This window comes from Pagrus major, chromosome 20, assembly GCF_040436345.1.
Source record: "Pagrus major chromosome 20, Pma_NU_1.0".
NCBI lineage: Eukaryota > Metazoa > Chordata > Actinopteri > Spariformes > Sparidae > Pagrus > Pagrus major.
This window is the reverse complement of record NC_133234.1, coordinates 16,349,870-16,364,701: the sequence shown is the minus strand read 5'-3', so window position 1 is coordinate 16,364,701 and position 14,832 is coordinate 16,349,870. Positions and strand designations below refer to the sequence as shown.

Here is a 14,832-nt window from a genome sequence, read left to right as displayed (position 1 = left end):
GAAGTAAAAGCATCATGGCTTCAAAAATAAATACTAACCCAGTAATAATAATAATAATAATAATAATAATAATAATAATAATAATAATAGGTGTGTTATATTATACATCCTTGTGTATCCAGCTATTATACTATTGTATATTATATTATATATAATATTATTAGTCTCTCTCTTGAGGATTTTTTAAAATTTAGTCATCTTCTCGTTTTCGTAAGCGAAAAATGTTTTCGATTAAATCAATGGTGAAAATTATTTGATGAAGAAATCAACACTGTTATAATAATAATAATAATAATAATAATAATAATAATAATAATAATAAAAATAATAATAATAACAACTTTATTTTTACAGCACCTTTTATGCAGAGATGCAGCCCAGAGTGCTTAACAGAGGAAGAACACACGATAATTAATAAGAAAAAAAATAGAAATAACAGTTTAAAACAAACAAACAACAACAACAACAACAACAACAACAACAACTTTTTAATAAAGTAGGCAATGGACGATTTAGTGTCGAATATGTTGTATCCATCTGGACTGAACGCTGTATGGTGAGCTTGGCTTATGTTCCAGGCTTTTATTCTGAAAGCTCTCACAGGAACTCAGTTTCCAGTGACGCTCCTTCACAGGTGTAGTCACATCTCACTTCTCTGGTGGAGCAGAGGAGCTGAGCAGTGCGCAGAGCATGTAGCCGAAACTCCATCAGACTGTGGTGCTGAAGTTTCTGTCTGTTTCGGATCTGACGTGATTTCTTCTTCGGGGGAAACATTGACAACATTTACATCATTCAGAGCTGATCCTCGACCCTCAACTCGTTTGGAGCTAAATGACAAGTGGGCAGCGGCACGGAGCCACTCAGTGATACTCGGGGCACGATGGAGAGCAAGGGATTACTCCGCTGTAAGATCGTGGTGGTCGGCGACGCTCAGTGTGGGAAGACGGCTCTCCTTCACGTTTTCGCCAAAGACTCGTACCCAGAGGTAAGAAAGACACAGTTTGATGTAAACACCTGAGTGATGACTGCAGTACAGGTGCGTAAAGTCCCTGCTGGAACCAGGCGGCACGGTGAAGTCTCCATCCAGCCTGACACTTTTTTCACTTTTCTCATCTGAATGTTTGGAAATGACAAATGACACACAAATATGTAATTTATTTGTAGCTTTTTTAATTTATTTTACATGGTTTAGATCCTTTCTTATTGGTGGGAACTGGTGATTTCTACCAAGATTAGATTAGTTAATACTCTAGATTATACACCTCTTCATCACAGATGTTGTTGGACCTTTAATTTCTATAACAATGTCAAAACTAGATGAACTGAGGACGTTTTCAGGTGCAGACTCGCGCCCAGTGACCACAGAAGTCGCGCTGTGGTCTGTGCGCTTTTGCGCATAACGCGCGTAAACCATCGGTCGCTGAAGGAGCAGCCTCTGCCTCCGAAAAACGCGCTGAATCACCACCTGTTTTTCTAGATTTTGTCACGTCAGACATGAGGAATTACATTCCATCCTGCGTTTTAATGTTTTGAAAATGTGTTGTTGTTGTTGCTGGGGTGGCTGATGTTGTTGTATGGTGTCTTTTTTCTCTCAACACTCAACAGAGATGTGAGGTCTTTTTCCAGGGACTACAGGTGTATATAAGCTTATAGCTAACTGTCCCTGTCAAACAAACAAACAAACAATTCAATCAACCAATCAATTGATCAATATATGAATGAATGAATGAATGGTCAGTTATAATGTTTTCCTGTTGAACAAAAATGTTGTGTATGGAAGCTTATTGCTGCCACACTAGAAAAAGAGGAACCAATATGGTGTTTTAACTTAAAACGTTTCACGTCATAATGAAAAAATATAACGTAAAACTATCTTGTTATAAAATGAAAATTTCTTGTTATAACGTGAAACATTTGATGGTATACAATAGATAAACCATGCTAAGATATAACGTTAAACTTTTTATGTATAACAATAAATTAGAACGTAATAACGTGAAAAATGTTATGGTATACAATAATTTGTAATGTAGACCATGCTAAAATATAACAAATTGCAACGTTGTAACATGAAACTTTTAATGGTATATCAAAATATTATAAAGTTATAACATGAAGGATATAATAACATTATATATATATAACATTTATGATATAACCATAGATTATATTGTTACAACATGCAATGTTTCACGTTATTACATAATAACCACCATATTGTTATAAAACGAAAGTTCCTTTTTATAATGTGATCATTTTGTATTTCGTAATAACTTAAAAATATCTTCTTATAATGTCAAACTTTTCATATTTTAACGTAATACTATTCTACTTTTCTTCTGGCAGCACTGGGCTTCCATACTACTGATGTTACCAAAAAAGATCAAACATTTCACAAAATAATCTGTTAGACGAGACTTAAATAACACATGAGCTAATCAATCAGAAGACATCAGGTACAATAAAGGATTCAACACTTAAACCTAAATATTTTTCAGCTAGCAGTCGACATTTTAGACAATATCCATTGACATTCTACACAGCCAGCAAGGACATCACAGTTTCATTAGATCTGTGTTGTGTTTTCGCCTGTGCTTGCATTATATGACATTTTCAAAGGCTATATTAACAACGAGAAATATAATTAATAAGAAAATGTTGTAATGAAATGAACAAAAACACAGTGTACTGTATGTTACATGAAAGAAGAAGCACAGATGTAATGGACTGGAATTTCTCTCTGTACTTGTAGAGTTTTAATTGAAACTCTTGAAGTGTTGAAGATAATGAAATCAGAGCTTGTTGACCTAAATCTCTGAATTTGGAAATAGGTCAAAACTCAGAATTGGCCTCATCTACTTTCCACACACACAATATCTCCTCCCTCTGATGTTCTATCATCTGCACCCCAGCTGCCTCAAATAATTAAGATTGTCTTTTCTACCTTACACTATCTTGATTTAAATCAGATCTTACCATGTGCACACCACACCTCTCTGAGCTTTTCATCTAATTTTAGCCCTGCGTGTCTCATTTCAGAATTATGTTCCCACGGTGTTTGAGAATTACACAGCCAGCTTCGAGATCGACAAACAGAGGATCGAGCTCAACATGTGGGACACTTCAGGTAAGACGCGCGCGGGGTTTGGTTTTCATTCTTATCATGCCAATGTGATGAAACAGCTGATTCCTCGGAGTGTTCAACAACATCCGGGCTGTGGGCCAAAAACAGAAGCAGCCACAGCTCGAGTGTGTCGGGATAATCAGCTGGGAGTCAACTGTGTGTTTTTAAGTAATTTAATTTAGTTTTAGATGTTGATCCACCCTTAGCAGATGCAGAACTTGAGTCTGTTTATAAAGTGTTTATACAATGTCAGTCCTGTCATCACCCTTCAGTCAAATTTACATTTATACTCAGCCGTTTCAGTTATACCAGACCTGTGAGAGCATAAACAACTTTTCATTCAACACTTCAAGTGGCTGTCACAACATAATCATCACTTCTGAACACTGTAAAATTGGCTGCATACATGACTTTAAAACAGTTACAATTAGGCATCGTGACCAGTATAACACGGCAGGTTTTCAAATGTTGAAACAAGTTTGTTATTTTTGAGTTAATTGATGTTGATTGCAGAGTTGTTTGTCCACTCATAGTGCTCATTTGGCTCCGGAGCAGCTTTCGAGAGCTGTAAAGTTAACTCTAATATGTGAGGACTTGTGTCATAATGATTTTTAGGCTGACAAAGTTTGTATATTTTCACACTAAATTTAAGCAATTGAGAGTTTCCGGAGGAGTCTTTCAGTCGAAGCCAACTTTCTCCCTCTGTCAGCCTTCAGGCCCTTTCGCATTTCATTTCCACTTACATAACGACACCCGAAAACTTGTTCTCACACAACCACAGAGAGCAGCTTTAACGCGCTGCGTTCCATTAACCTCCGCCCATGCAGACATACGGACAGACCAGCTAGACGAGCCAGAGATTAAAAGCTGCAGCTGCTGAAGCTGCCGTTGCCTGTTGGTTTGCAGTGGGTGAGGCCTCTACACTGTGTTTGAACAACACCCTCAGAAATTACTGGCTGTTTCACACACACACGGACACACACACACACCTTTCTCTCACTCAACAATTACCCTAAAGGAAGGCTTAAACAGTAATTTACTCCGCCAAACAGAAAAATTCCATTCATCTTTTTGTGTGAAGCATGTGCCACTCAGGACTTTATTGTGTCATATTCAATAGAGGCTGCACATGGCGGACATAGCACTCCCAGGTTTAATCGTGCATACCTTTATGAGTAAGATATGAGGTGTTTTCTCAGCAAAGCTTGGCGAAACCTTCTCAATAAATAAATCTGAGTGTTCGATACTGTTAAAGAAAAATAGGAATTGCTTTTTAATAAGGAAGACTTTAAAAAAGGGTTTATGGGAGGATACACACCAGCCAAGAGGTGTTTTACAGTCTGGCAGATAATACTGAATTTATTAATGGCTTTTTACTGATTTATAAAGCAATAATAACTGATTTATTTGTGTTCATGTAACCTTTCGGCTGTAACTTAGCAAGTATTCTTAATTGGATGGAAAGATGTAGAGATAAAGAGAAAGACCTTGGTGATTATAGAAGAATATAATATAATTATATGTAATATATTTATATACATCTGGCAGCCAGCACCTCTAAAGCTGACTAATTAACACGTTATTTTGTGTTAGTTTAATTTGTAAGTGTAAAAAACGACAACTTGTTGTTTTTACACTTCTTTTTTGTACCAACTAAACAAACGAGATGTATTTAGTGAACGTTGTACGTTTCGTTGAACGAAATGTGTGTTCAGACAGAACACAAAGCAACTGTTAGAGGTGGCATGATTGCATACACAGAAAATGGTCAGGAGCAATTTGACTTGAATTCTTTGGAAGTGACCTGAAGAGTTGATTGAGTTGGAAATGTGTCAACTTGAGAAAGAGTGGAGTTTCGGGTGAAACACAAACACAGCTCCTTAAATCCATGGAGCTGTCTGTCGTACTGAAGCAAGAGGGTCATAGAGCCACTCTGCTGCCTGGTGTTTACCTATAATATCCCTATAATATTAGCATGACCATTCAATACACCCCAAGACCAAGCCACCTCTGTGACAAATTATTATAGGGGAGACAGCAGGAGATACAGTTTTCACTATAGATGTTCGAGTCAGGGGTTAGGTGCTCTCATTGGGCCTGGATTTTGGTCAAAAACCAGACTGAATGATCTCGATTATATGATCCATGTCTCACCTGAGCTGGCTCCCATCAGCTCTCTTAAGCCGCTGAAAGGAGACGTTGCCTCGCAGCGTCCCTGCCAGCTATTCTGAGTTTGTCTGAGGAGACAGGTGCACCAGCACCTACATCAGTATTACTACAATTCCCCCTGGTACCTGCCTTGCTAACAACTGAATAGAGGGGGGGAATACAAGGGTGTGCGTGCTGCTGTGGAAGGTGCTGTAATACCCAACCTTTACTTACATTTGCTATTTCTTATGCAATCGCAGTTTTGTTTGAGTATGTACATACTTCTGCCGGAGTGTGTGTTCACAGGCTTGTGCAGGCATGCGTGAGAGACAGCAGGGCAAATGTTTGGGAGCGTTCGGTTTGTCTGCGCCAGCGTGTGCAGTTTGCATGACAGCAGTAAGCAGTTGGAGTGAGGCCATCCGACAAGTTGTATAGAAAAATCTGTTGTGTTCTCATCACCAAATAGCTAAATTTTGAGTGTTTGAAACGGCAGTAGACAGGGAATTAAACCACAATAAAAAAACTACATTAGTGTACAATTTCAAATATGTATAATTAAATGACTTTAACTGAGAGGGCTGTGTTTATATTTGAGGTGAAGTGGTACCAATCGACTGTCAAATTCATTCAGAAAGTGCCTTTTAATAAAACAGGTTTGTTGTGAGCGCCAAAGGATGCAAATACAGATGATAAATGTGAACAAACACATCAAAGATTTTAAGATATAAGACTGGCGCTCCCGTGTGGATAACAGATAAGAAGAGAAGGTGCAGGCTGAGTGTTGTTCAGGCTTACAGAGAGGAACGAGCGTTAGGCAAGGTGCCAGAACGAGCCTCCGAGCTGCCCTCTCATTGTGCAGAAACAAACAGTGGATTTAATTAATCAGGCACTTGCTGTGTGACCAAACACTTGCCCCCTGTCTCCTTCATTCTTCATCTTGCTACACCACCCACTGCCTCTTCAACCTCCTGCCTCTTCCTTCTACATCCTCGCAGGCTTGTTTTCAGACTCCCTGCCAAACTAAATTCCCCCCTCGGTCTCTTCTGTGTACATCTCTGTTGGCCTTCATCCTTCCCTCAATCTTTCTGCCATCTTAATCTCTTTCCTCTTCTGCCTTTCACGCTGGGTTGTTTGTGACACCAAGTCAAGATTAGGATCCCAACAATGTGAGTCAAGTTGAGAGTCAAAGTGAATTCTTGGCCTTGGAAACAGCAGGCGAAAAACCAGGCTCACCTCGGGCCAACGTTAGAAGCTGTTCTGGAGCTTTTGATCACATCACATGATCCTCCTTGAGTTTGTACAGCTGTCATAGAGCTGTAGCTCTTCAAATGTCCATTTCTCAGGTGGGAAGGCTGGCAAGCTAGAGACCGCAGTTCAAGTCGAGATATTTGGATATTTTTTGGTCAAATTTCCCCCATGATCCATCCCATTCACTTTGAATCAACTCGCAACCACGATCCCTCTAATGGTTTTCGGGGGTGCTGAACAAGCCAGACTTGTCCCCGAGTCTCCGTTCCAAAGTTACAGATCATCGAAAACTCAACTTCTGGCTTGCCTGCCTGTAACCTAACCCTAACCCTAGATCCAACTATGTGATCCAAAAAAGTGTCAGTACAATGCACTGTGCATACAGTCCAAAAATTACTTTCAAATCTTTGAAAAACATGGTGAATCTTAAGCCCCCTGACGAGGCAGTTGCCTCGTTTGCCCTGTTGGTACTTGAGCCTTGAAGTGACGCTCTGGCCAGGCCTGATAATCAGACTGAACTGCCATTTTGCTTCACTTCATTATTCAGTCTGACACAGTGTTCATGTTAGCCAAGTCTGGTTGGGATGTTGCCATAGCCAATCAGTTGCGAGTGACATGTGCGTCCTTCTGATGTCCTTTTCAGTTGACACTGAAGCTTCAGTAGGGGTTGCAACACAAGATACATGAGAGTTACTCGTCCAGCTCGTAAGCCAAGAAAGTTTTTCTCACTTCCTGGATCGCTTCTGCACATGTTTTTTCTCTCCAGCGATTGGCCTTTGTCCTTTTTTGGGTCTTTTTTTGGTTTGTTCTTTTATAAGAGTTGTAACTTCTAAAGCTATGTCAATCTCAGTCATGCTTGTTAGCATTTGTGTGGCTCTGGCACAAGAAGATAATGTCCTCAGTCTTGATTGTGTCTAAAGCTCTGATTGCATTCGAATCATCAGGTGATGATTTGGAAGTCTCGAACAAGGCTATTCCATCAATCACACACCCACGTCTTTTACTTTATATTGTATTTGCAAATAAGTTTCCCTTTTTCTCTACTGATGTTGGAAAAAATGTATATTTTAAATTGAAAACCTGCTGGGAAACATTTAAAAACGAACAAACTGATCTCTGCTCATAGCAAATAGCAGAAGTAATAAGTCAAATCCTCTTTCGTAAGGAGCGTCTGCAATTTTTTAATGTGCAGTGGACCTTGTGGAGTCATCAAAAGACAATTGTTAGCTCAGATTACCATAAAACAACAAAACAAATTAGTCTCAAATCGAACGCGTTGCTGATTATGATGACACAGCAGTTGTGCAGTGAGGGATCTGCGCTCTCCAGATGAATAAAATGACAAGACAGAGAACTTAATATCTGATCCCAGCCAAGCTCATGTGCTGTAACACAGTTTAATGTCTGGATTTCTTCTTCTCCTCTCTCTGTTTCCGACCAGTCAAGGTCAGGAGTCCCACATTGGGGCGCTGCCCTCTCAGCAGTCTTGCACTTTATTAGCTTACCTTGCGTTTCCTTTGACCGTCCCTCTAGCTGTCTTTAAGTCTCTTCTCCTCTTCTCACTCAGTTTCTCCTCATTTCCTCTGTGACAAAAAAGGAGAAAAAAACTTTGTGCTGAGTCAAATTTCTCTGCTGATTGATCTGTTTCCAGCTCACCGTCCTGCAACAAATGATCTTTATCCAGCGTGCGTGTGTGAGGTCATCTGCAGGCGACCGTTTGCCACTGGTTGTGTTTGCACTCCCATTGTGATTATTTAACTTAATTCCTTTCCTCCTGCATTAATCGCCCACTGGAATCAGAGTTGTTCTGTCTTGAGCCCAAAGAAAAGTCACAGTTCACAAGCATCTGCTCAATTATCAACCAATATGACAATGTAAGGCTTAAAAGGGTCATAATTTATATTAATAAGTAGACTCCAGGGGTGACCTTTATATTCTTAATTAATCGTCCTGTGCAAATTATGAATATGCCTTAAAATCACCCTTTTTCCCCCCCAGAATCCAAGGTAATTACGTCTCATGTAATAATATGAAACTTGGCATTAAAGCAGAATTTGTCCTGGTTCACCTTCTAACTTTATGAGCGCACATGTGAGCGACTCGTCGAGCATGAAAGTACAATGGCGATATAACACGTAGCTCAATAAAAGGACAGTATATATTTAAGATGTGCTGAAAGGGAGACATGGTGCGAGGTTATTTCTAAATGGATGCCGTGTAGGTGTAGATTTTATCCCACCTGCAAGCTGAGTTATAAGAAACAGTGGATTTTAATTGCAGATCTGAAACATAGTGGAGCATTTACCAGCTGAAGAGTCACATACAGTGTTTTAAAGGAGAGTGAATATTATATACAGATGCTAATGTTGCTCTGTCTTTGTTAGTAGGCAGCTAACATGTTTGAAATATTAGCTCAAGGTGATAATATGTCAGTGTTGTGTTTATTGTTTGTTGCAGGGTTGAAGGACTTCTCTCTTAATTAAGCTGGTTTTAGCAATGTAATTCACATTTTGCTTTACTTTTCATAGTGACTAGGAATGCATCGATTTGTGGGCTGAACATCTGTCTCGGCCGATAATCGCCTTGTTGACAGCAATCGGCCTATTGGCGAATGAGATGACATTCACTGATGGCGGTGGCTGATGTTTATAGTGGTGGACAGAGCTGGGTATCATTTAAAAAGTTTCAGTGAGGTTACTGATACCTTGATTTTGATACCAGCCCCCGAACGGTACCAATTTGATTTAGTCCGTTATAACGAAAGATTAGATCTTGGCTCAACAAGCATACTGCATGCCTTTTTGCCCACTGCCGCTGATGAGATTTACCTTCCAGGCATTGAAATTTGGCTTAATGACAAGTCATTTTTCGACACTCAATTGTACTTGGGCATGTCTGCTATTGGCTTGTGGTCGCCAATGGTATGAGATTTTCATGGAACCGTAACCATCTTAGAAAATAATGCGGTTTCATGGTATCATTGTTTACTGTATTATGTAATTGTGATTATGATTATTATGGACTAAAATGACCCCTAAAGGAATGAAAACAGGGTGTTTTTGGTTGAACAAATGCTTTATTATGTCCTGACCGAAACTTGATAGAAACTATATTTTCTTCAGGTATGATAATGGCCACATTTCATACCATGGTTGACGCTGAACCGGCATATTGTTCCAACCCTAATCGTGATATCCCTTTCATCAGTTTGTAAGGCTATGGAAGTACTAAAAAATAATTATCATTGAGTGGGTAGTAGTGTAGCAGGCTAAAAGGACTGTTGGTGCAGGTACTTTTGTAGAAACAGATTCCTTTTCATATAAAGAAGGTTATATTCTTCTTCTTTATAAATTAGTATTATTGAATTTGTGCTCTTTTAAAGTCAGTGTAATGAAGGGCTGACTGGTTTCAAAACAGTTCAGTTAGTCTTTCATTATCAAGTTTTCATTGTTTCCCCCGGCACAAAAGAAGACATAAAATAAACATCAAGAACAACCTTAATTACGCTGAATAATTAGCAACTTCTTCACAACATATCTGTTTTGTTCATGATTCGATAACACGCATAACAAAATTCAGTGTTTAAAGTTTAGTTGTCTTGACTGAATTTATGAAGAACCTTCACATTCCACTGCTGCTGCAAAGAAATACAATTTTGGTCGAATTCGGAGTTTATTTTTCCTCTGTGGGCTGGCTGACGACAAAAAGAAGCGGTTGTTGCCTGCAGGTAACTTCTGCCAAAAAATAGAAGCACAAGCTTCCAAAACACACAGGTTTCACAGCTGAGAAAGTGCGAGGTAAAAGTCAATAAAACAACCGGCTCGACCTGCAGTGTCACACCTTTAAACAGTGAGCAATGGAGGAACGCATTGAGGTTTGCCGCCTTGAACTCAGCTCAGGGCAGCTTCCTGCTCAGAAGCATGTAACCTGACTTGTGTGATACTACCTCGAGGGCACCTTTGTTACCTTTGTTTTGACATATGGATGCTTGCTTGTGCACACACTCACTATACACATGCTGTGCAAACATCGCAGACACTGTTGTCCCTGTTGCATCCATCCATCCATCCATCCATCCATCCATCCCAGGTCGACGTTGTCTGCGGCCGAGATTGCCTTTACAATCCATCATTCATTCATGAGCGGTTTTTATGACCCCAATTACATGCTGGCTCCTTGAAAGCACTACCCAGATGTGCTCTGTGTGCGAGTGGCACCTGGCTCCGTGTCAGAAACGAGCGGAGAAGATAGCTTGATGTGTTGAAGCGTTTCAGAGGCTCTTTGGATCCGAGCGCAGAAAGCTGGGGAACTGGGTTTTTAGTCCAAGTGCTGTTGTTTCTGCTAAACACGTGCAGGGGTATGCATGTTTGTGTGTATGAGTAAGTGCTCTGAGAGATTAGAGGAGTGGGGGAATATATAAATAGAGACAGTGAAGAGACAGAAGGATATAATGTCAGAGTGGAGAGCTGAGTGTTAAGTGCACAGAGCCGTGTAGGAGAGAGCAGGCTGAGTGTGGACTAAACGAGTGTCAGTAAGTTTTCACGGTGCGAGGAGTCTGTGCCCCAGTCATCCTGGTCTGATTCTCCTCTGCTCATGCAGCCCATTAGACGACCGAGGGTACATTGAAAATCAATGGCCTAGATGTGTCTCCACTCTCATTCCCAGAGGAACGACCGCTCTGTCTCTGTGCTACTGGTGCATGTGTAACTGAGCAGTCTGTCTAAGAGAGACAGCAAGTCTGAATAGAATTGAACACACAAACTTTCAGACTTGACTTTTGCACTTTTAGAGACTCTTTAGCACCAACAGAATGCAAATGTGAGAATTTAAACTAAACTTGTTCACTTATTTACTCAACTTCTACCAGGCAGGCTCAGTATCTGCATCTTTCCTGATTTAAACAATCTCAACTTTACTTTCTTTAGGTTTCATTTTCATTTTATGTTGTAACAACGCTGTGCTGATGGCGTGGTTAGGTTCAAGCACAAAACTACTTGGTTATGGTTAGGAAAAGATCGTGTTTTGGCTTAAAATACCTGCCTTGGTTGCCATAAACACAGGTAAAGATGTCCCAACTTCCTGTCAAAAATGGCAGTTTTTTGTGGCCACACACAGCTGGAAATTAAAACCCGTGGTCTCCTTAAACTAATCCAGTTGTTTCACACTTACAAATGTTGAAACGCAGTCATGAACTGTAGTCACTGACTCCACCTCCTGATATGAAATCAGGTTTTAAACATGTAATGTGAACCAGCCACTAGATTTCACCAGACAATAAACAACTAAACCTGACATGTAACACAGTACATAATGTATGTATATATATTATTATGTTTAGAACTGCAATGATTATTTGCTTAATCAATGATTAACTATTACTATCAAATTCATCGCAAACTTTTTTTGATTATTGACTAATCCATTTGAGTATTTTTTTAATGAAAAAAATGTCAAATTAGCTGATTTCAGTTTCTTAAATGTGAATATTTTCTGGTTTCTTTACTCCTCTATGACAGTAAACTGAATATCTTTGAGTTGAGGCTGACTGATCAACATTTTACACCATTTTCTGACATTTTACAGACCAAAAAACTAATCGATTAATCCAGAAAATAATCAACAGATCATTCAACAGTGAAAATAATCGTGAGTTGCAGCCCTAGTACTTGCTTTTGCTTTACCTTCTCAAGCTCTTTTTTTTTTCCAAAGAAACATCTCTTCTCAAAATAAATCCGTTCACAACACTAGTCAACATATTCCTTTATTTTGTTCCCACTGTCACATGGCCTGAAAATGTTACAAAAACTCAACAGAAAACGTGTACAAAAAGGATTGTTTAGAGTCAGACATGTCAAGAGACAGGCATTATCCCCATAAAAATAAAACAAAAAACCCAATAAAAATACTTCACAGACAACCCAAAGAAAATGCATCCGCAACTATGTTGTTTTCAGGCCACACAGAGGAGATATATGGAGTCATTCTTCATTTTTTTAGACAGTGGTTTAAGCATAGTGGCTCTGTTGTTACAGTATACGACTGGGAAAAAGTAATTAGATTTTGTGGTGCACTTTGTTTAGACACAGAAACACACATGGAGGGCACTCAGGGGTCTATCCATCCACTTAAGACCCTCTCTATCCCTTCTCTATAATGCAAGATGTAGCTATGACCACTCCATTCAACCCCCAACACCTCAGCCATTACTGATACGGCTCGATGGCGGTGACCCTGTTTCTACTGAGCTACGCTGAAATCTCTACTTGTGTTTTCCTGCTGTTATGTTTCTGTATTTTAGTTTTGGAAACTCGGATCACAAACGAACCCCCCAGCCCCGTGATGGTTCCTAACAGTGAAAGGTTTCTGGTTGAAAAACATAGTTCAGTTCAGTGCTGTTAAAAATATCTTTGTTGTTCCTTTACAAGCATAATTATGTGGAATGGTACATCATATACTGTGGTTCAGTGGCTCTCGACCTTTTTCGTCTGCGCCCCAGCAACCCTCTCAGATCAGCTCGAGTACCCCTTCATCGCCGCCCCTCGTCATGTTCTGAACATGTTTGTATGAGGTGATTATAAACTGTGTCTTCTTTAACACTGTTGATTATGTAAAAGTGGATGTTGACACGATATTGAAGTGATCCTCGAACCCTCTATGTTTTGGCTTAGTATCTTTTTATTACTTTTAGTGCAACCCAATCACCAGAATAAATGTGGCGGTGCATGTTTCAGAAACCAGGGATATGTTGAAACTCTCCATTTTTTATGTTGCAACTTCGATTCTTTAGGCTCAATTTTCAATCTTATGTCGTGACAGCGCTGTGCCTATGCTCTGGTTAGGTTTAGGCACAAAAACCACTTGGTTAGGGTTCGGAAAAGATCATGTTTTGGCTTAAAATACCTGTTTTGGTTGCCACAAACACGGCTGGAGATATCCCTAGGGCTCGTTAAAAACTGCAAAAAACAAAACAAACAAAAAAATAACTGCCCTTTTTGTCTCTAAAGCCCTGGACTGGATTGTATCCTTAACTTTGTGTTGACCTGCAGTACACAGCTGGTTGCTTGTATGGACTCAGTGGTCTTCATGGTGCATTCAGGGGCTGCTCGTAAATTACAAATTTTAGGTCGAATTCCAACTACAAACAACTTCTCAAAGACGTTTCTCTTCATTAGTTAATTTAGAGTTTTTTTTAAATTTATTTTTGTATATTTATGTGACGTTAATTCATAAAGTAAATTTTTTCTTTTTTCTTTTCTACTGGCTGTATCACCTTGGATTTTTTCTATCTAGCAGATGAATTTAGGAGCAGTCGTAGAACATATTTACTTCCACGAAACAGGATGTATGGATGATGGGATCATGTATTCTCTGGGTTAAAAGTTGAGAATCATTGCTGTGCTCTGCGACATACGGCTGCTCAGACAGCATATAAAATCACAACAGGAGCTGCGAGGGTTTAATGTGAAGGGGAGATGCCCAGATGTCAGTCTCTTCCCTCTGTCATTAATTTTAAGGAATCCTGCAGGATTACTGCTGATTTCAGCTGAAACTCCTCTCTCTCTCCCTCTGTGCTCACTGAATCAGAAAAACATCAAGGGGAGTTTTTCTCTGAAATCCAGTTACTAGTCTGACTCTAAATGACAAGTTAAGCCTGATCGCTCTGCCCAATGACATCCAACACTTTTGGTAAACACATTACCAGTTATTGAATATTTAAAAAATATCATTATCATCCCCTCGAGAACCATATGGAAAGTGCATATGCCGCGTGTGTGGTATGGAAAATCTAAATCTGTTGTCACGTTGTTGACAAGAACATTGTACAAAGAATGTTTACCTCTTCATATGATTGGCAGCACCAGCGTCACTCGTTCCTTCATGCTGCTTTTCAGACTATTGTTTTCAGACCAGAGGAGCGATATGACAACAAACACAGCGTGAACATGAATCCATGATTTATGTACAACTAAAATGGATCAAGTTCAACTTAGACAAGGGCAGGTTGTATCGTTACATTTCGGCAATTGAGTCCAATTAAGCACCTACACCCTCTCCAGGTTTGTTTTTGAGCATGCTGTTGTTTAACCTGATTTGACATTTCACAATAATCACATTGTGATTTTTTTATATTTACCGATACGAGCATCATCATAGAGCAGGATAGACATGACAGAAGACAAAATAATAACAGTAGCTTAATACATTTTTGTTATTACCAGAGAGTTCACAAAATCCATAAAATAAACTCAAAATTTTTGACATTTTGGCTTTAGGGTTAGGGTAAGAGGGTTTTTTTTATTATAAAACAGGCT

At 39.4% G+C, this 14,832-nt stretch overlaps 1 protein-coding gene across 1 annotated transcript in view; it reads left to right on the top strand.

Annotated features, from left to right (window-relative positions):
* Positions 1-880: 880 nt before the first annotated feature.
* LOC141015668 (rho-related GTP-binding protein RhoN-like) overlaps positions 881-14,832 on the top strand; it is a 39,451-nt gene continuing 25,499 nt past the window's right edge. Inside the window, exons 1-2 of the mRNA XM_073489812.1 lie at positions 881-985; positions 3,040-3,127. Of these exons, the coding sequence (XP_073345913.1) occupies positions 881-985; positions 3,040-3,127 (193 nt within the window). The remainder of the gene's footprint in view (positions 986-3,039; positions 3,128-14,832) is intronic.